The 21,981-nt window shown below is 56.8% G+C and overlaps 1 protein-coding gene across 1 annotated transcript; it reads left to right on the top strand.

The window, feature by feature from the left end:
• The first annotated feature begins 5,296 nt into the window (after nt 1-5,296).
• Gna11 (G protein subunit alpha 11) lies at nt 5,297-21,170 on the top strand. Its single transcript, XM_050123512.1, has 7 exons — nt 5,297-5,565; nt 15,422-15,606; nt 16,981-17,135; nt 17,757-17,885; nt 18,656-18,785; nt 18,863-19,016; nt 19,095-21,170. The coding sequence occupies exons 1-7, from the start codon at nt 5,430-5,432 to the stop codon at nt 19,283-19,285; spliced, it is 1,080 nt and encodes a 359-aa protein (XP_049979469.1). The 5' UTR covers nt 5,297-5,429; the 3' UTR covers nt 19,286-21,170.
• Nucleotides 21,171-21,981: the final 811 nt, after the last annotated feature.

The following is a 21,981-nucleotide window of genomic DNA, read 5'->3' on the forward strand; positions in this document are numbered from 1 at the left end:
ATTTTTTAAAAATGAAAATAGGCCAGACTCGGAGGGCAGAGGCAAGTGGATCTCTGTGAGCTCCAGACCAGCCTAGTCTACAAAGAAAATTGCCAGGTTCCAAACCTTCACAGAGAAACCCTGGCTTGGGGGGGGGGGGGAGAAATAAAGATGTTTTAATTCAGGCAGTGAGTTCCCTAGGGCTCTGAGCGGACAGTTCTGTGTGTCACAAGAGGCAGAGGTGGCTCTGCAGGGACGTGTCACTCAGTACAGGGCGTGGGGAACAATCTCCAGGCTGTGCAAAGCCTGGATCTCCACCCAGTGTCCTGTGAGCTCCCCCAGGCCTCCTCACCTTTGTCTGAGCTCGGAGGCAGGGAGCAGCCTTGTCCCTAGCCTTGTCCCCGGCCCACGTGGGATCCATAAACCCTCCATCCTGGGTCCAAGGGCAGGGCCGGGAGGAGGGAGCGGCAGTCCGGCGTGGTGGCCTGGACTTCGGCTCTGGGGCCTCAGGTGCAGGCGGTGCCAGACCATTGCCTTTGCTCCGCTCTTCATTTCCCTCGATTGCCCCCAGTGCTCTTGAATTTGAAACCCAGGCTCATTAAGGTCATAGGGTGACTCCTAGTCTCTCCTGCTCTGCAGGCTAGCCGTCATCCTCCTGCCTCAGCCTTCCAGGGGCTAGGATGACAGGCGTGCACCACAGGGCCCCACCTTTTGAATTCTTCAATTTAATTTATTTATTTATTTGTTTTTTTTTTTTTTTTTTTTTGAGACAGGGTTTCTCTGTGCAGCCCAGGCTGTCCTGCAACTCACTCTGTAGACCAGGCTGGCTTTGGTTTTGTTTTTTGGGTTTTTTTGTTTGTTTATTTTTATTTTTGTTTTGTTTTGTTTTTGAGACAGAGTTTCTCATTAGCTTTGGAGCCTGTCCTGGAACTAGCTCTTGTAGACCAGGCTGGTCTTGAACTCACAGAGATCCACCTGCCTCTGCCTCGTGAGTGCTGGGATTAAAGACCGGAGCTACCATGCTTGGTACTTTTCGGATTCTTTTTTTTTCCCATGATATATATTGAGCTCTACATTTTTCTCTGCTCCCCTCCCTGCCTCTCCCCTCCCACTTCAATCCTCCCTCAAGGTCCCCATGCTCCCAATTTACTCAGGAGATCTTGTCTTTTTCTACTTTCTACTTCCCATGTAGATTAGATCTATGTAAGTCTCTCTTAGTGTTCGCATTGTTGTCTAAGTTCTCTGGGATTGTGGTTTGTAGGCTGGCTTCCTTTGCTTTATGTTTAAAAACCACCTATGAGTGAGTACATGTGATAATTGCCTTTCTGTGTCTGGGTTACCTCACTCAAAATAATGTTTTCTAGCTCCATCCATTTTCCTGCAAAATTCAAGCTGTTGTTTTTTTTTTTTCTGCTGTGTAGTACTCCATTGTGTAAATGTACCACATTTTCCTTATCCATTCTTCGGTCGAGGAGCATTTAGGTTGTTTCCAGGTTCTGGCTATGACAAACAAAGCTGCTATGAACATAGTTGAGCATATATCCTTGTGGCACGATTGAGCATCCTTTGGATATATACCCAAAAGTGGTATTGCTGGGTCTTGAGAAAGGTTGTTTCCTAATTTTCTGAGAAATCGCCACACTGACATCCAAAGGGGCTGTACCAGCTCGCATTCCCACCAGCAATGCAGAAGTGTTCCCTTTTCCCCACAACCTCTCCAGCATAAGTTGTCATTAGTGTTTTTGATCTTGGCCATTCTTACAGGTGTAAGATGGAATCTCAGAGTTGTTTTGATTTGCATTTCTCTGATGACTAAGGATGTTGAACATTTCCTTAAGTGTCTTTCATCCATTTTAGATTCCTCTGTTGAGAGTTCTCAGTTTAGGTCTGTACTCCATTTTTTTTAATGGATTATGTGATCTTTTGGTGTCCAATTTCTTGAGTTCTTTGTATATTTTGGAGATCAGACCTCTGTCTGATGTGGGGTTAGTGAAGATCTTTTCCCATTCTGTAGGCTGTCGTTTCGTCTTGTTGACCATGCCCTTTGCTTTACAGAAGCTTTTCAGTTTCAGGAGGTCCCATTTAGTAATTGTTTCTCTCAGTGTCTGTGCTGTTGGGGTTATATTTAGGAAGTGGTTCCCTGTGCCAATGCGTTCAAGTGTATTTCCCACTTTCTCTTCTATAAGGTTCAGTGTGGCTGGCTTTATGTTGAAGTCTTTGATCCATTTGGACTTGAGTTTTGTGTATGGAGATAGATATGGGTCTATTTTCATTCTTCTACATGTTGGTATCCAGTTATGCCAGCACCACTTGTTAAATATGCTTTCTTTTTTCCTTTTGATATATTTTTTTTTGCTTCTTTATATTTTTCAGGTGTTCGAAGATGTGTGGATTGATATCCGGGTCTTCTATTCGGTTCCATTGGTCCTCCTGTCTGTTCTTATGCCAACTTTTTGGATTTTTACTGGTGTTGGGTGCCCACACCCACACCCACAGGGGCTCAGGGTGTCACCACCATGAAGTTAGCCTGGTTCCCGGTCCTAAAAGGTCCCACAGCACTGAGCACAGCGATGGAAGGCCATTCACCAGCCCAGCCTGCTGGAGGCTTCGGCAGGAGGATTGCTGTGAGTTCCAGGTCAGCCTGGGTTACAGAACCTCAGTCCATCTGTCCCTCTGTCCATCCCTGCTGCAGTGAGGCACTCTCATGGTTGCGAATGGGCTCACCCAAGTGCAGCCACGTGGAGACTGGAGCTGTGCAGGCCACGTGGTGTCCTTGGCCACTTGGTGACACGTGTCTGCTAGGATGTCACTCAGTGCCATTTGAGGGTGCTGGATTTGAACTCAGGTCCTCACGTTTGCATAGTGAGCGCTCTCACTGGCTGAGCCCCACCTCAGCCCCTGGGATCCTTTCTTGAAGACAATTTCCCAAGCGATGATCCCTGACTCATGAACCCCAAACAGAGCAGAGTTGGGGTAGAGGTGGGGAGAAAGGGGCCAGAAATCCAACTCAGAAGTCCAGGAGCTGAAGCGACAGGGTTGCAACCATGTGGGCGCTGGAGCTGAAGCCAGGTCCTCTGCAGGAGCAGTAGGTGCTCTAACTGCTAAGCCATTCTCTACCCTCTACATCCCTGCCCCGGGCTCTGTTTTTTTTTTTTCTTCTTCTTCTTCTTAATTTGCCGTGTTGCCCAGGGTGACCTCCTGTGCCCGTATCTGGTTTGGTGACCACATATGTCCCTGTGGGAGAGGGATCATATCACTGGGGCACAGCGGTTCGGTTCCCAGCACCCACATGAGCTCACAACCACCTGTGACTCCAGTTCTGGGGACCCGATGCCCTCACGTAGACATGAATGCAGGTAAAACATCAGTGTACATAAAATAAAGGCAAATTCATTTAAGAAAAGGTGCCAGGTGATGGTGGTGCACACCTTTAATCCCAGCACTCGAGAGGTAGAGGCAGGCGGATCTCTGAACTTGAGGTTATCCTGGTCTATAGAGTGAGTTCCAGGGCAGTCAGGGCCACACAGAGAAACCCTGTGGGGGAGCGGGGGAGGAAAGGGAAGAAAGGGGAGCCATGTATACACACAACAATAAAAGTGAGGGGCTGGAGAGATGGCTAAGCAGTTAAGAGCCCTGGTTGCTCTTCCAGAGGATCTGGGTTCACTTTCCAGCACCCACATGGCAGCTCACAACCATCACTCCAGTTCCAGGGCCCTGACACCCTCACACTACTGCACATAAAGAAAAAATAAAGTTGACCGGGTCTGATGGCACATGTTTGTCACCGGGCATTCAGGATGCCCAGGTTGAGCCTCTGCACCTGTGAACTGCAAGGCTTACTTTGACCTCCCTGGGTCACCAGGAGCCCATTGTCTGGACTGTGAACACCTGAGGTGGGGTTGGGCCCGACAGAGAGTTTCGGGGAGTGATCTCCCCACACCCGCAGTCAGCTAGTAAATGGGGACTTTGACCCTCCAGCCCCTTATCTCAAGGCTGAGATCAGTGTCCCTGGCCAGGGACAACCCCACACCCCAGAGAGCACCTGGCTTTTGAGTTCTTGGTGTCTTTTACTAACATGCCAAACACAGTGATTGAGCCCTGACTGTGTACTCGCATCTCTCTGGAAGGAGAAAACATTTCCCAGGTCTGTGAGTTAGTTAGTCCGTCCATGCTTAGGGAACTGGCTCCACTCCAGCCCCAGGCAGCATAGGTTGGTGCTTGGTATACAGTAGGCAGACCTAATGCTTATACCTCACCTGGCAGTTAGCAGGGTGATGCTAATGCCAGGTTGACAGAATGCTCTATAATGTCTGGTACATACAGGCAATGCATCTACATCGGTCCCTAGTAGAAGTAGGTGCTGTGCCAATGTCTGGTGTACAGCAGGGACAGCATCCATGCTTGGCATACGTTGGATATTGAAAAACACTCAGCTCATGTACTGTCTTTTTTTGTGTGTTTGTTTGTTTTCGAGGCAGGGTTTCTCTGTAGCTTTGGGGCCTGTTCCGGAACTAGATATTTTAGACCAGGCTGGCCTCGAACTCACAGAGATCCGTCTGCCTCTGCCTCCCGAGTGCTGGGATTAAAATTGTGCACCACCACCGCCCAGCCGGGCGTGCATTTCTGACCGGCACACAGTAGGCCTGCTTAAGAGTGGGCGGGCGAGCCGGGCGGTGGTGGCGCACGCCTTTAATCCCAGCACTTGGGAGGCAGAGGCAGGCAGATCTCTGTGAGTTCGAGACCAGCCTGCTCTACAAGAGCTAGTTCCAGGACAGGCTCCAAAACCACAGAGAAACCCTGTCTCGAAAAAAAACAAACAACAACAAAAAAAAAGAGTAGGCGGGCGAGCCAGGCCGGCGCATTTCCGCACATCCTCAGGCAGCGATGGCAAGCCGGTTTCGAATTTCGATCTCTGTTCCCGGCCCCGCGCTCGGGACAGGAGCCGAGCACAGCCGAGCCGCACCTCCCCGAGCCGAGAGGAGCCGAGCGCAGCCGAGTGAGGCCGAGCGGGGCCTTTCTAGAGGATCCTCGTAAAGCCCCTTCCCGAGAGAAACCGAGCTCCGGCTGGCCAGTCTTCCCGATTCCCACAATCCTCGGCGCTCGCGCCCAGCGGCCGAGCGCTCCGCTCCTTCCCACGTCGGCGCAACCGCACGCGCGCCTGCGCCGCACCGTCCAGACCCCGCCCCCGAGAGGCGAGGCCCCGCCCCCGGCCGGTTCTCCAGCCCCGTCCCTGCGGCCCCTCCCATTGGCCGCACCGCCTGCCCGTCGCGGGGCCCGTGGCAGCCCTTCAGGTCGTCGGGCGCCGGCGCTCGGTGGCGGCGGCTGCGGGTGGCGGCAGTGGCGGCTGCGCTGCGCGGCGCGGACGGCGGACGCACCTCTGGGGCCGGGCCGGGCCTTGAGGAACCGGGACGAGGCAGGGCCGGGCCGGCGGCGGCCGGGGGACCACGACGATGACTCTGGAGTCCATGATGGCGTGTTGCCTGAGCGACGAGGTGAAGGAGTCGAAGCGCATCAACGCGGAGATCGAGAAGCAACTGCGGCGGGACAAGCGCGATGCCCGGCGCGAGCTCAAGCTGCTGCTGCTCGGTGAGCCGCGTCCCCGTGCCGTGGGACCTCTGTCACGGGGGCCGGGTGGGCGACCGGGGCATCCGGGCCCTGCCGGGGGTCCCCGCGCGCGCAGGGCGCCCGCGCCCGCCAGGGTCTCAGACTCGGGCGACCCTGCAGCGCCAGCAGCGCTAGGTGACAGCCTCACTCGACCACCCTCCCCTCCCCTCCCCCCGCCAACCCCGGCCCGCTGCCCAAGGCCGGCCGGGCCACCCCGGGTGTCCCCGGAGCAACTGGTCAGCGCTGCCCCGCAGCGGTCAGCCCTTCCGGGATTGCTGCACCCTGCGCTGTGCAGGTGGCCTGGGCCTGCGGTGGCCAGTCTCCGCCGTGCCGTCCCCGGGGCTCAGCCTGTGCGACCCTTTGTGGCCAGCCTGCCTGTTGCTCAGACTTTAGATTCCTTCGGAGTCAGCCTCCTGCCTCTGATATCCGAGGAGGCAGGTTTCTGCATCTCCTGGCCACGTCGGTCCTCAGCACACTTGGGGACTTGCTTTCTCTCTCTCCTGAGAATTCTTGCAAGGCGCTGGCCTCTGGCCCTGCTGCACCGGTCTGCTCTCCTCTCTCCCCTCGGTGAACGCTGTAGGCTGCCCTGCCCTCATGACACCCCTTGGGCTTCCAGATTCCCCAGGATAGTTCCCACTTGGTTGCACCCTTTTCTCTGCCTCCAAGGACTAGACACCCCAAAAGTCCTGCTTTGCTCTAGGCTGGTTCCTTTCATGGCTACTCCCCTGCCTCCCTCCCTGTTCTGTAGATCTCTGAATTCCTCCACATTGGAGCTGGGTGCAGGAGAGTGGGTGGCTCTCCTTCTTTGGGCTTCTGTTCACCCGAACCTGGTGGGTTGTCCCAACAGTCAGCCTTGCAGCCTTCCTGCCCGTCCCTCTAGGGTCCCGTCTTGTCCTCTCCTCATGCCGTCCACCCCAGAGAAGCTCAGTGAGTGTCTCCTGCTCACTGGGGTTCTGACTCCTCAAGGCCCACCTGTTGCTGGGAGCCAGGGAGCCCAGGTCCAGCTGTCCCCTTGTTGTTACCCCAATTAAGAGCCCCAAATGAGGGCAAGGTTGCCTGGGCCCTGCGGAGGTTTACAAAACAGACAGACTGGGGAGCCCCACCACCCCTCCCAGCTCCTTGGTGAGACGAGCCTCAGTCTAGGAACTGAGGCTCAGGGCAAGAGGTGGCCTTGGAGAACCTGAGGAAGGGACTGTGGAGCCCTAGACTAGGAGGACGGGAGCAGTGGGACTGGCTTTCTTACATGGGAGAGGACAGGTAGGGGCACTGTCTCCTGTTGCTGTGGCCTGTGTGCTCTAGGGTAGAGGAGCCTCAGTTACTTCCCCCAGCATGTTGGAATTCCCTCAAAGCTGCCTTCCAGGAAGGGAGGGGTAAGGAGAAGACAAGCCCAGGGCGAACAACAGTGGCCCCATGGTAGCCATTTGGGGGTTACAGTGTGGCTCTAGCTAACCTCTGCAGAGGGTCAACTTTCTCTTGGGGACAGTAAGCTGCTTCATAAGGATGACATCAGGTGACCAAGCCCAGTGGTGTGTCATCCCAGCTCTGTCCCTTCCCCAGCGCTGGCCTTGAAGTCCCCTCAGATTCAGGGGTGCTCCCTGGTCCTGCGCTCTGGCCTGGCTGAACTGGCCGGCAGCTGAGGGGCTCCGCGTTGACCTGCACATGGTACAATCCCTCCATCCTACAAACTTGTTCTTGGTGCCCCCGTGCCCTCACACCCTTTCCACGGAAGCGTCTGGAGCTGCTGCACAGAGAGAGTAGAAGAGGGACAGTGTTCTTGAGTAGGACACGCCTGAGCATTTGGCAGTGCTCAGTGCCTTGCTGGGAGGGCTTCCCAGAGGAGGTGGCCTTGACCTTGGCTCTGGGAGCTCAGAAAAGTGACTATCCTGACAGCCTTTGGTCCCAGCCATTGGGAGGGTTTCTGTGAGCGGGGCGAGGGGTCTACCTTGGAACCTGCTCTACTCTCCTGCGTGCATCGCGCTCATGACACTGTCCCTCATCCCACAACGGCTGTCTACAGGGGGACCTGTGGCTCCAGAGCAGGCAGGATCCCCATCTCTGTACTGGATTCTGGCCTTATCCCCCAGGCTTAAAGCCGCCGCCCTCACACTGACCGTGCACCTGTGGGGAACAGTCTGGGGATGGGTTTTGTTCGCTGGTGTGTCCCGTCACACCCTGCCGGTTCACATGTGGCCTGGGGAGATTGTTCAGCCAGGCAGAGAGGTTCAGCCCAGTGTCCCGTTTTGTTCTTACAGTGGGCGTCCTGGGCACTGCAGGGTAGTGAGACGCATCCCTGTGCATCACTCAGTGTCCCCAGGCTTAGAACCCCTGCTCAGTCACACATGGTGGTGTCTGGTGTAAAATAACAACTTGCAAAACTGACTGGTGACCAGAGCAAGTTCTCAGAAGTGAAGCCACACAGGGCTGACTGTGCACACCTTCCATTGCGGGGTGCCACACTCCCGGCTTTTCCTGTGACACTCCAGGTGGTTCTTGTGGTGACCAGTGATGCACACGGGACTAACCGGAGAGGCCCTTCTAGCAAGCAAGGCGTCCATTTCCACTCATGTCACCACTGTTCTGAGGTCCCCATGGTCCTCAGACTCTGCTGAGCCTTGGGGCCTCTGCCTCCCTGTGTGACTCCAGGCTAGGACAGAGCAGTCCTGCCACTGGGGAGCCAGCCACCCAGAGGTCTCACTTGGAAATCCCTGTCCCTGAGGCTGGGCAGGGCTGGGCCCGGCTGGGCCCGGCTTTCTAAATAAAGCAGGCGGTTGGCTCCCAGCTTCCTGTCCTGAGCCGCGGGCTGGGCGGCCAAAGGCCAGGGATCCGGCGGGGGTGGCCCAAGGGCTGGGCTGGCCTCCCGCCCTGGGAAGGAGGCCTCAGCTGGCTCCCTACTTGCTGCTCCTGTCCCAAGATCCTGGTGGCTTCAGGCCACTCCTCAGGAGGCCAGGATGTGCCGCCCCTCCCCCTGGGGTCCTTGAACTTATTCCCAGCAAGACGCACAAGACACACTCCATCCCCTGCACCACACAGAGCAGATGTTGGGGCACAGGCCTGGGAGGTGAAGACACATCAGGAGTTCAAGGTCCTCTTAGGTTACATAGGGAGTTTGAGACTAGCCTGAGCTGCATGAGACCCTGTCTCCAGAAGCAGGGACAGGTTGTATCTCTAAGGTGTCCCCACTTTGTGATGAGACTTATCCTGAGTCAGAGGTGACCGGGGCAGTGGTGGCCCCCTCAGCCCTGTGCCAACAGTTCCCTAAGACGTCTGCAGCAGCCTGCGCTGCGGCCTGCTGCCTGTGGGAAGCACAGCTTGCCTCTCTACTCAGGCCACCTGCTTCAGCTAGGACCACAACACTGATGGCCCTGCTGGGGACAGGCTGTGGCCCTGGGAGCATGGTGAATGCAGAGCGAGGTAGCTCAGCCCTTGGACCAGTTATTCACTCTGTCACCCACTGACTGGTGTCTTGAGAGACTCTTTATGTCCCCAGGAGGAAGCCAGCCAGGGTATCATCGTAGCAACATCAGGCTGGGGGTATGTGCTGCTCTGCTGGAGACTTCTGGGTTCAGGTGTAGCTGCCCCCCACAATCACTAAGGCTCAGAGCAGAATTGAGGTGTCTACAGGAGCTGAACTGCAATCTCCCTGGACCCCAGGCAGTGGCCTAGCATGGAGAAGGCCTAGTGTGTGCACGGTGGGCTTCACTGTTCACTGTGTAGCCGTGTGTGCAGGTCTGTGCCTCAGTTTCCCTGGGGCTAGGCGGGTTGGGAGCTGGGGGGCACTGCATCCAGCCACTGCTGATCACAGCTGTTTGTCATTGTTGGGACTTTTTTCCCTGTTTCCTTGGTTCCTCTATTGGAGACACTCTCCTCAACTTGGGTGGCAGAGTCACTGTACCTGACTGTTCCCTGTGAGGCACCCCAGTCCCTGCAGGACACTGGATAGCAATTCCTGCTTCCATCCACTGTGCCCGTAGCTCCCCAGTGTAACGGCCACGCATGTTCTCAACGTGCTTCTGGGATGGGGTCCAGGAGCAGCACGCTGTCCAGGTTACCACTGTTTCCATGCCGTGTCCTCTGCTTCGTACATGACACCCACACCCGTGGGCTTTGCTGTTCCTATGGAGTGGACCCCTTGGTCATTGGAACCAGCTACTCAGGATGCACAGGGGACACCCTGGGCAGTCCCCCCTCTGGTCCTTCAAGCTGCCCCATGTGGGGGTGTACCTTGGTTAAGACCACGAGTTTTCTTTGGGTATCCTGGCCTCAGTTTCCTCATCTATCAAGTGGGAGCATTGTCCCTGCGTGGTAGGAAGTGCTGTGGGATTCAGTATGAGGCAGCATGGCACTTACTGCAGTGTCCCCTGAACAGTTGTGTGTCCTTAGCGACTGCCTGGGGACCCAGGTACACCCACAGCAGTGTCCCCAGGATCTGCGGTGCTCAGAGTGCCAAGCGCTAGGTGCAGGTTTTGTCTGTATTCTGCATACCCAGGCTGGTGCACTGCTGGCCCCATACCCACCTCTGCAGGGGACTGGCTTCTGGGTCGCCACAAGGTCCGAGGGTGGCTGTGTGACAGGATGTGGTCACTCTGGGGAACACCGTGCTGTTGCATCATGGCCATCCTCAGAGGCTCCACACGGTCAGTGGTGGGCCCCTGCCTTGGGCCTGTCCACAGTTGACAGCTCTGAGCACAGGCCGTTCCAGCGTTGCTGTGGCTGCTAGGGGCAGGGACAGGGTCTGGACTTCCTGGTGTGTCCCCTCCCCTCAAGTAACGTTGTCACATGAGGATGTGACAGCTGGCGAACTGGGCAGTCCAACTCTGCCCCTTTGCCAGAGTACTGAAGTTTGAGCCCACAGGGTGTCCTGAAGGGCCATATGGTGGGCACAGGGTCACTGGCTTGGCCCTGTTTGGAGACAGGAGACTGATGGGCATCATGAGGAATTTGCAGGGAAGCCCTGGAGGGGCTGGGGATCCAGCCCTACCTGTGCATTCTTGGTGCCTAGCCCACATGAATAGGGTTTGATTTTCTGTCTCAGAGCCCACTCTACTACTCACTACTAGCTGGTGGTGACCTTGAACTTCTGTTCTTCCCGCTTCCACCTAGGAGGAGCAAATGCTGGTGAGCTTGGTTAGTGGGTGCTGGGGATAGGACCTGGGGCCTCACGTGTGCCCACCACTCAGCTGTAGCCACAGCCCTGACCATTCTGTAGCCCAGGCTGGTTTCACGCTCCCAGCGCACAGTGCAGGTTTGCTGTTCCATGCATTCCCTCCAGAGGCTTAAAGCTGGGAGGCCATACCTTTAGACTCCCTGGGTGCGAGGCATGCCTTTGATCCCACCACTGAAGAGGCAGAGGCCGGCAGATCTGTGGGTTCTAGGCCAGCCTGGGCTACATAGTGAGACCCTGTCTGAAGAAAGAAAACCAAGTGAGGAAAGCCTTCCAACGTGTGGTGAAGACAGCTGCTGTCAGCCAGTGTCCGCTGTGGTCGCCGGACCTGGTACTACTGCCTGGGGACGTGTGGAGGCCCAGGGCAGGGGGTATGCCCAAGAGTAGTGCCTGCAGGTTGTGGGGGTGCTCAGTCTGGGCTGCTGTGCAGTAGAGAACATGAGCCTTCACTATCGGCCACTGGTGTGGCCTATGACCCTCTGAGGCCAACGGTGCCCACACACTGGGGCCCATGGGAGACTTTGCCACCAGCCCAGAGATAAGATCACAGCAACGAGTTCAGAGACTGGTGCATATGGCCCGCGACTGTTGGTGGCAGGCAGGCGTCACCCTTACAGCTGTGATTTTCACTACCCAGGGCGCTGTCATGAGACAGGACGGGAACCAAGCCTTAAAGCCACAACATGCAGCTGTGTTCGGGCCTGTCATGCAGTGACCTTGTGACATCAGGCCACTTAACTGTTCTGTGACTCAGTTCCTTCAAGTAGGTCTCCATGATAGGTCCCCCGCTGAGCCTGTGGGCGGGGCCTGAGCCTGTGGGTGCTGCTGTAGCTTGCATGGGGCTGCACTTCCTCACCTGACTCCAGGTTGACTCACTGGGTTACTGAGGGCCTCCACGGGGAGATGACAAACATGCGGCTCCGCATGTTCCAGCGTCAGCCAGGATGTGAGGGGCATTCCTGCCTCCTCTTCCCACCTCAGTCTTTGGCGCCAACACCCAGCTGGCAGCCTCTGTGAGGTGATTCTGATGCTGAGACTGTGAACATATGTGAACACTGTGCCAGGGGATGGGTACCACAGCCAGTGTCTGCATGCTCCAACCCCATTCTCCCACCCTTCCACCCATCCATCCCTTCATCCTTCATCTGTCTGTCTGTCCCTGCCTTACAGCATCTTCTCCCTTCTGCCTCTCTCCCAGGGTGGAGGCTTAGTCCCTCCATCTCCTCTCTTCCCACTGGGGAGGTCTGAGTGGCCTGTTTGAACAGGTCTGGCTCTGGCCAGCCTTTCTGGGCTCTGCTGGGTGCACGCTGTGTGGTCTGCCAGCTGCAGTCCATGTCCTGCTCTGTGGGTACCTTAGTCTTCAGATGGATACAGCAGACCTGGTGTCAGCAGGGGCAGCAGGATGCCTGGGGACCCCCAGTATCAAACCACCCCAGCACGAGCTGGCTGAGGACCACAGGCTGTATGAATTCAATGGCTTTATCCTGGTGTTTTCTGGACGTGTGTAAAAAGTGCTGTTGTCTGTGGGCTCAGAGGTTGGAAGCAGAGATGAGCAGTGTCAGAACCCTCACTGACACCACATACAGCTTCCCCAGGGAAAGGCGCCAGCCGGGCATTCCTCTGCCCTTGCTTTGTGATCCGTTCGTCCAGGTCTCACACCTGCTGCTAGTCCACAGGTGCACCTGACTCTGCCCTGGGCAGGAAGGCATGGGGAGCTGACTCTGAGCTAGGGGAGGGGTACCACCCCCCAGGACTCCTTAATGCCACCCCTGTTCATGACCATGGACACTGGCTGTTGTGTGTAGCCCCAAGTATGACTTGGGTCTGCTGCATGGGGGATCCTGAGCCTGTACCCCGCTCTTGGATGTGGGGTGACAGGACATGACAGTGGTGAAGTTGGCTCCCAGAGACATTGCCACTAGTGAAGCCACACAGTGGAGTGGCTCTGCCCGGGTACTGGCCCCAGCTGGGCCCTTGACCCTGGCACATGCTGTTACTTTGTAGTCAAGCCCACAGGGTGGGCTGAAGCTTGGACCCAGCCAGGCCTAGCTTGCTGTCCAGAAGCCTGAGTTCCTGCTGGACTTGGGTTCTTGTGGTGGCCCTCTTTTGTCTGGGCCCATCATTACAGTGGCCCTTTTCCACCCAGTATGGTGGCTTGTCATCTTTTGGCAGCTGCCTGCTTGCATGTGGCCTCCTTGGGCAATGTGTTAGGCCAAGCTCAGTGGGCCCAGGGCAGGACACTGGGACCTGCTGGTTGCTGGCAAGGGCACAGTGACGAAAGCTATGGGACACCCCTGTGTTTCTGTGGGCCTGAGTCGTAAGAGCAGAAAAAGTTGTAGTAATTTTTTTTACATGTGGTGGACACAAGAGGGAGACAGATCCCAAGAGCTGGGGGTGGAGCTGACCGCGGTGGGTGTTGAAAACCCAACCCAGGTCCTCCACAAGAACAGCAAGTTGTCATGGGTTTTTTTTTTTTTTTTTTTTTTTTTTTTTGCTTTTTGGGGGAGGGTGGATTTCAAGACAGGGTTTCTCTGTGTAGCCCTCGCTATCCTGAAACTCACACTGTAGACCAGGCTGGCCTCGAACTGACAGAGATCCTCCTACCTCTGCCTCCCAAGTGCTGGGATTAAAGGCGTGCACTACCACCCAGCCAAGCCTTGGGTCTTAATGTTTAGAATCTGCAACTCCAGAAGGGACAGAGTCTAAGGGGATAGTAGGAATACTCTGTCTTCCGCATGGTCCCTCGCAGCTTGCCCCCTTGCTTTCCCTCTGTTGAAGACTCTGTCACTGGCTCAGTTTATGGTAGGGACTTCATGCAGCCAGCCTGGGCTGCACTGCAGTTTTCCCTGCCCAAAAGCAGGAGTTCACATATGCGTGTGCATGTGTGTGTGTGCGCGTGTGACAGCCTGGGAGTCTCTGCAGGGAATGCATGAACAAGTGGGCGTTCACTGTGTTCCTGGAGAGCTCTGCTGGACCGGTGCCAGCTGAGGCCATGATGCTGTCCAGACTGGCCTGGAACTCAGAGACCTTCTGTCTCTGCCTCCTGACCGCTGGGCTTAAAGGTATGCGTCACCACCTCCCAAGTCCCTGATATGCTCTTGTAATTCTTTGATTAAACCCAGTGTACTCGATAGCATCTGTGCCCTGGATGTGAGTGTCTTTCTCCCGTCATGTCCATCATTCACTGTGGGCGGGGCAGGGCCTTTCTATTGAGCCATTTGCCCTGCGCTGTTCCTGCCTGGGTGAGAACTCTCACACAGCTGCTGATGTATCAGCCTTCCTGATGCTGTGACCCTTTAAACACAGGTCCTCATGCTGTGAGGACCCCAACCATAAGATTACTTTGTTGCCATTTCATAATTGTAATTTTGCTACTGTCATTGATCATAATGTAAATATCTGTGTTTTCTGTTGGTCTTAGGTGACCCCTGTAAAAAGGCTGTTTGACCCTTAAAGGGGTCATGGCCCACAGGTTGAGAACCATTGGGCTGTGGGTTCGCAGTAGTTTTTTGTATGTATTCAGTGTTGGGGTGAAGCTCAGGACCTCACACAGGCCCTCTCCAGCACCAGCCCCTCACTGGGAGGTTCTGTGGGAGCTCTGTCCGTGAGCCACAGCCCTGTGCCTGTTTTACACCTCTACTTTATTGGCATGAGTGTGTGCTTCACTGCATGTGTGTCCTCACAGGCGCACGTGTGCATATGAATGTGGAGGCAGAGGGTAGTGCCCAATGTCTTCCTCCATTCCTCCTGTACTTCACCAAGCCAGCCCCACTTGAGCCCAGGCTAGTTTACCGGGCCGCCTGCACTCCGAGCACTGAGGTTGTAGGTGGATGGAGCACCCTCACCTCCGGGCGCCCGGTGTTGGTCCTCGTGCTGACGCAGCTTCAGTGTACCGGCACAGCTCTCTGCTTCCTTCCCATCCAGGACCTAATGCGTGTGTCATACACTACACCACACATGCCAAAGAGTTGATGATATCCTGTCCTTCACACAGTGCGGCCCTGGCTGGCCTGGAGAGGGGGTTGAGCTCTAGATGAAGCATCTGAGGAGCGCTCATGGCTGCAGGCACCCCCACCAGAGGGCTGGGACAGCTGTAGCACAGTTCCTAACATTTGGGACCAGCATATGCGGCCTAGAGAGAACAGCTTCAGAGCAGCGGGGCAGGGAGCCGCTGCCCACTCTGCAGCTGCACAGCAGCTGTCCCCAGGGCCTTCTGCCTGAGGCCAGCAGCCTCCCTGGGGCCAGCCCTGGGCGTTTCCTGCAGGGGCCAAGCGTCCAGCACACCTTCAGGTGTAGGAGGTGTGGGTAGGGTCCATGCTGAGAGCAGGGTTGTGGTGACCAAGTGAGCACCCCTGGTGCTGACCATGTGTGAGCCTTGCTCGTTGGCTGCAGGGGGTCAGTGGGGATTAACACTGACCTCGGGGGACCTTCTGTCATGGGGGCTGGTGGGGGCTGGTGGGGGCTGGTGGCGAGGCCCCAGGGCTGCTAGGCCTTAGGCATGGAAGGGCCCGGGACAAGCAGCTGGTGAGCAGGCACCCCGTGCTCCTGAGGGAGTGGGGAGTGCCTGGTGCTCTCAGGTGGGAGCATGACCCCTAGGGATTGGGAGAACATCTGGGGGGCAAGTGGGCGGGGGTTGGAACTTGCAAGCATGCGGTGAGGAATGAATGCCATCTGCAGGCACTGGGGAGAGCGGGAAGAGCACCTTCATCAAGCAGATGCGCATCATCCACGGCGCCGGCTACTCGGAGGAGGACAAGCGTGGCTTCACCAAGCTGGTGTACCAGAACATCTTCACCGCCATGCAGGCCATGGTGCGCGCCATGGAGACGCTCAAGATCCTCTACAAGTATGAGCAGAACAAGGTGAGGGTGGGGGCTGGTCAGGCTGTCCTCCTACCTACCTGACTACCTGGAGACCGATGCCCTCTGGACTTCTTCACCCCCCCCCCCCCAATTCAGGGTTTCTCTGTAGCCCTGGCTGTCCTGGAACTCACTCTGTAGACCAGACTGGCCGCAAACTCAGAGATCCGCCTGTCTCTGCCTCCTGAGCCACCGCCCGGCTTATTTTGTCTTGAAATTGGGTGGAGCCTGTTGGGTCTGAAGTCACACTGAGCCAGGCCCCCAACCCCGGTGCTTTAGAAACAAGGTCTTCCTTAGTAGTCCAGTCGGTCTGCAGCCTGCCATCCCTCTGCCTCTGTCTCTTAAGGGCCAGGTATTGTCAGAAGAACCTCGAGTCAGATCATGGGGACCTGCAGAGCCCCTGGCATCTAGTTAGGGTCCTGTGGCTCTGGATATGTGGGGGCACCTTGGCTCTCAGCCTGCCCAACGCCAGTGTCTCTACAGCCTCTTGACTATGGTTGTCCAGGCTATCTAGGGCAGGGAGGGCACCGTAGCCCAGTGCTGTGGGTGAGCTCTCCTTTCTGGCTCTTTCCACAAACAGGGCGATGGGGGCAGGTTCTGGAAGCTTCCTACCCTACACAAGGGTCAGGGCAGTCACTGTCATGCTTGGGGTTCTTCCCACTTAAGGACATGCAAATGGGCAGATGCTTCCCCCCCCCCCAGGATTGAATGAGGCCCAGGCATCCTGGTAGGTGCTGTGTGAGCAGTGTAGAGCCACCTTGGGAAGAGTATGATCCACCCGCAATCAGGCCCCTGGGCGCTGGGCGCTGGTGTGATCACTGGCTCCTCTGGCCTGGGGCTGTGGAAGGGGCCACATCTCAGTAGCTCACAAAGGAGGTACAGCCCCAGTCTGAAGTCCCCTTTCTGGACCTCCCAGGAGCAGGTGCAGGGTTTGGGCGGGATTCTTGTGGGTAGAGGCTCGTCTGGAGGACATGAAGCCTTGGGTTACATGTGTATACACGTGCGCACACACACCAATAACTCAGATATACTCATCTGCCATTCTAGAGTGCCAGGATGAGTTCAAGGTCAGCCTGGATCATGTGACCTTGTTTCAGAAAACTAAGGCCTGCTGAAAGGGAAATGCAGATTCATCCTCTACTCCCTGAGTCCTTGCCTCCACCCACACAGTGGATCACAGTTTAGTTGGCATGGCCAGGAAACACGGGTTGTGAGGCGCTCGCCCCGGTTGCTGCTGGGTTTGCTGGGTCTGTTGCCTCCAGGAGGCCTAAGCCTTGTGAACCCCAGCTGCAGCTCCCCTAACTGCTCTGCCAACTCTGCAGGCTCCCTGCTTGGCCAGGGCCCCCCAGAGTTCATGGCCTGCCCTCCCTCCGTCAGGCCAATGCACTCCTGATCCGGGAGGTGGATGTAGAGAAAGTTACCACCTTCGAGCACCAGTACGTGAACGCCATCAAGACGCTGTGGAGTGACCCTGGGGTCCAGGAGTGTTACGATCGCAGGCGGGAGTTCCAGCTGTCTGACTCGGCTAAGTAGTGAGTGGGGCTGGCATGCATGGCTAACCCAAGGCCCCAGGGGCCATAGGATGGGGGTGGCCTGTCCGTAGCCTCATTGCCCACAAGGTTGGCCAGCTCTCTGCACTGCCCTCCAGATCTGTGGGAGCACACAGTTTAAGGCTGGCCCAACCCCCTACTGATTCTCCTCAAGCTCAGGCCTCTCAGCGGGTCCAGTAGACCACCCTCCTTGCAGCCTCTCCCCATTCCCCATAGCTTCACTGGGAGGAGGCTCGGCCCTGGCTGGCTGAGCATGTTTAGGGGCCATCACAGCTCAGGAGAGTCACACGGGCTCCCAGGTCAGCAGTGAGTGTCACCAGCGGCTGTCCCTGACTGGCTTGCCTGTTCTAAGCCCACAACCACTCTGACCCTGAGTTGAGCTTTATGAGGTGTCCCCTGTGCTGTGGGCCCCGTTCCAGCTGTCCTGGGATCATTTTCTGTTTGGGACACTTGTGTCCCTAGGCCCATGGAGGCAGTGTACCAGGCCGCTGGCCCCTCCAGTCCCCAGTTTGTGCCACACAGTACCAAGTCCCTGTCTCTTGTGGGTGTGGGATCTGCGCCACTGTACATAGCAGCTCCTGAGCGCATGCTCCTCCACTGCAGCTACTTGACGGACGTGGACCGCATCGCCACCGTGGGCTACTTGCCCACCCAACAGGATGTGCTACGGGTGCGCGTGCCCACCACGGGCATCATCGAGTACCCGTTCGACCTGGAGAACATCATCTTCAGGTGACGGCCAGGGTGCCATGAGGCATATGGGCTGGCGGGCATATGGAGAAGGCCCTGAGGCAGCCCCTGCTTGGAGAGCCTGGCAGGACCCCTCCCTGGGACCCCAGTGAGCCTGTGCACCCACAGACTCAGGAGGGCCACCGTCAGCAGCGTTCACGATGAGGTCAGGATGGGTTAGGTGACAGTTGGCCCAGTCATTTCCCTTGACCTGCAGGCATGTTGTGCCATCTCTGCCTCTCCTGCCTTTTTGTACAAACCCCTGACAGTGCCATGACATCAGGGCAGAGATGTGCTCCCGTGTAAGGCCTTCCCAGGGCATGAGTGTACCATGTCCTTCCTTCCCTGTGGCGGCCCCTCCTAGGCACATGCCCCCGCAGCCAAGTGTCCATCTTAGACTGCCACGGCCACTCCAATGGGGACTGCATGGCCAGCAACCTTGAGTCCTGGCCAGGTGTGGCCAGATGGGCAGCCCTATGTTTCCCATACCACCAGCAGGTAAAGTCCATGGGGTAGAGGCTGTCACCCTCCTTGAGTTAGGCCAGAGCACAAATGCAGGGAAAGGATGTCTGCCCCAGCTTGTGCAGGGCTATGTGGTTCTGAGCCATATAGAGGGATTCTGGTCTGAAAGTTACCCAGGTTCTGGTAAAAACTGCCCCATCTGTGTAAGGGACTTGAACATCTACAAGGACGCCTGCCTGGTCGTCCTTCAGGAACGGACGTGGGCTGCAGGCAGCACCCAGGAGCTGAGGTGTCATGTGGTCTCCCTTTAGGATGGTGGACGTGGGCGGGCAGAGGTCAGAACGCAGGAAGTGGATCCATTGCTTCGAGAACGTGACGTCCATCATGTTCTTAGTGGCCCTGAGCGAGTATGACCAGGTCCTGGTGGAGTCAGACAACGAGGTGACACTGGGGACACTCATGGGGGCCAGGAGGGGGCCAGGCATGGGTAGCTTGCTCACCGTGTGTGCGGCCCACAGAACCGCATGGAGGAGAGCAAGGCGCTGTTCCGTACCATCATCACTTACCCCTGGTTCCAGAACTCGTCCGTCATCCTCTTCCTCAACAAGAAGGACCTTCTAGAAGACAAGATCCTACACTCACACCTGGTCGACTACTTCCCCGAGTTCGACGGTGAGCACTGCCCCATGTCCCCACTGTCACCCCAAGGCCTGGCTGCCACTGACTCAGCCCTTGCTCATTTCCCTGCAGGGCCGCAGCGGGACGCACAGGCCGCACGTGAGTTCATCTTGAAGATGTTTGTGGACCTGAACCCCGACAGCGACAAGATCATCTACTCACACTTCACCTGCGCCACCGACACTGAGAACATCCGCTTCGTGTTTGCCGCCGTGAAGGACACCATCCTGCAGCTGAACCTGAAGGAGTACAACCTGGTGTGACCAGGGTGTGGCCACCACCAGGGCCAGCTCCCTCCGCATCCCATGACCCAAACCACGGGCCAGGGCGCACTGGGGCTGGGGTCTCTTTTCCCTCTTCACTTCCTGTCCCTGTCACCGATCCTCCAGGGCAGGGGTAGCCTCTTTCTGGCCTTGACTCCTTGTGGCTTGAGTTTTTTTTTCCTAGGGAAAGAGAGAGAGAGATTAGAGAGAGAGAAACACATGATGAGCAGTAGTGGGCCCTCCCAAAGAGTCCCCTACGGCCACAAGGTGATCAAGGTCAGGGACACTGCAGCCCAAGCCCATGGTCCTGAGTTCAAGTCCTCCAGGAAGGCTGGAGGTTTGGGGACCACAGAGTCTCCCTTTTCTAAGTTATTGATATCCCATGCATACTCACAACCTGCACCATCTGCTCCCCAGACTCCAAGAAGTGGGGGTGGGCGGCCCCCGTGCCCACCCTGGGAAGTGCCTAACCGTTTTTTTGTTTTGTTTTTATTTTTGAAGAAAAGAGAAATACTCTCCTGCACTCTGTCTTGGCAGGGCAGGTGACACACTGCAGGTCCCCTGCTCTGAGTGGCCGTCACTTCTGTGTGCCCCCCTGCCTCAGACAGGGCCAGGCCTGCCGCAGAGCCTTCAGGGACATTGAGTCCCTGAGATCTGCTCCCCAAAGGCCTGGCCAGCAAAGATCCTGGGGACCCTAAGGGGCTGTGTGTAGCTGGGCAGTGGAGGCACTGGGCAGCTGGAGGCACCTCCTGTGTGGCTCCGTGACAGCGGGATGCACAGGGGCCTCTTCCAAATATTCTCAGGTCCGTCCCCATACATGGGCAGTGGCCTCGCCCCACGCCTTGGTCCCCGGCCCCAGTCACTGCACCATGCCCGGTGCTTCCCAAGCCCAAGGGCCAGCATCCAGGAGGTGGTGGCCATGACCAGAGAGGACACAGGCGGCCCCCTGTTGCTCATATACACTACAATGTCTATCTGTCCGATTTCTTCACTTTTGCACGTGCATTCTGGGCTTGAATATCTGGCCATGCCTTTGTCCTGCCTGCCATGCTGGACTCCAGGCCCCAGAGTGTCCACGAGACACACGCCAATCTGGGCAGTTGTCCACAATTGCTGTTCCAGGCAGAAGGGAACAAGGGACCAGTGGACACGACAGAGCCCCAGGATATGGACAGGTGGCTGTGACAAGCACCCACATTCCTGGCCTCCAGCCCATGGATTCCCTACCTTCTCATGCTGGGCTCCTCTCCTGTCTCCAGCTGAGGGTCCAGTCTTGTGCCATCCCAACCACACAGGACTGTGTGGATGGCAGGGTCGTCCTGGCCACACAGCCCTTGGGAGGGCCCGGTCCCCAAAGAGTAGGGCGTCTGCTGCACAGCGGAAGAGGACTTGGGACTGTACAGGTGTGTGAGGGCTGGGCCTCCCCAAGCAGCTAAGTGTTAGCCCTTCTCAGTGTGCCAAGTATGCCAGGGCCTTGGGGCTGTGCTACACAGGTCAGGATGGGGACCCAGTCTCCCCACATCCAACCTGGCCCTCGCCAAGGGACCCCGACTGCAGGGGACATGCTGATTTCTCTGTGTCTGCCCTGACGCGCTGGGAGTAGCTGCTGCGCCCTTGTATATTACTGCACAGCCCCGATTAGGAGAGCACTCAGAACACTGTTTACCCTCGTCCTTTGCGAAGCATGTTCCTCGTGAGTTAGGGGAGACTCAGGCACCCAGCTCGGCACCAGGCTCCTGCAGGCCCTTGGCCACCAGGGCTGGATGCCAGGGTGCCAGCAGCGGATCGGGGCCTTGACCCCACAACCCAGAAGGTCTCGCGAAGTCACCTTTTCATATCTTTCTCTTGGATTCTGTTTTAAAGCGGAATAAATTTTGTTCCTAAACTCTGGCTCCTTCGGGGTTATTGTTAAAGGTAGGGGCTGGGGGTGGAGCAAGCCCATCCAGAAGGCACCTATGGGTGTCACCCAGTGTCTCATGGAGACTGAGCAGGAACAGAGAAGGGACCTGATGAGCCACTGCCAGGACCTCGCCAGGGAGGAAAGTCTACCAGGTCTATGCTGCAGGGTGCTGGGCAAGTAATTGAGACAGGGTTTCCTGTGTGACAGCCCTGGCTGTCCTGGAACTTGCTGGGTAGACCAGGCTGGCCTTGAGCTCACTGAGACGCCTTTGCCTCCCACGTGCTGGGATTGAAGACAGGGTTTCTCTGTAGCTTTGGAGCCTGTCCTGGAACCAGCTCTTGGAGACCAGGCTGGCCTTGAACTCACAGAGATCCGCCTGCCTCTGCCTCCCGAGTGCTGGGATTAAAGGCGAGCGCCACCACCACCCGGCTCACCATTTCTTAAAAAAAAGAAAAAATGCCTTTGGGAGATGGCTGAGTGAGTAGGGTGCTTGCCACCCAAACTTTAAATGCCGAGTTCAATCCTGCCATGCTGGGCTGGGCGTGGTGGGGTGTGTCTGGGGCAGACAGATCCCGGGAACTTGCTGACAGCCAGTCCATGAGCTGCGGTTTAGAGTGTCTCAAAAACCAAGGTGGAAGCAATCAAGGAAGACAGTGGTGGCCTCTACAGGCACGTGGGAACACAGTTAGTGCTGAGTGGCATGAAGCTCATTCTTACCCTTGTGCAGCTGTCCCCGCATCCTCCACAGCTTCCCGTCTCCCTGCACTAAGTTATGTCCTCATCATCCAAGCCCTGG

The sequence above is a fragment of the Alexandromys fortis genome, unplaced genomic scaffold, assembly GCF_014885135.2.
Source record: "Alexandromys fortis isolate MF-2015 unplaced genomic scaffold, M_Fortis_MF-2015_v1.1 scaffold_221, whole genome shotgun sequence".
Lineage (NCBI taxonomy): Eukaryota > Metazoa > Chordata > Mammalia > Rodentia > Cricetidae > Alexandromys > Alexandromys fortis.

Excerpts from the sequence above, each read along its gene's own strand:
- Gna11 (XM_050123512.1), top strand. The coding sequence starts at position 5,430 with ATGACTCTGGAGTCCATGATGGCGTGTTGCCTGAGCGACGAGGTGAAG. Across the intron at positions 17,886-18,655 it reads CTGGAGAACATCATCTTCAG|GATGGTGGACGTGGGCGGGC; the intron begins GTGACGGCCAGG and ends GTCTCCCTTTAG. Across the intron at positions 19,017-19,094 it reads CTACTTCCCCGAGTTCGACG|GGCCGCAGCGGGACGCACAG; the intron begins GTGAGCACTGCC and ends ATTTCCCTGCAG.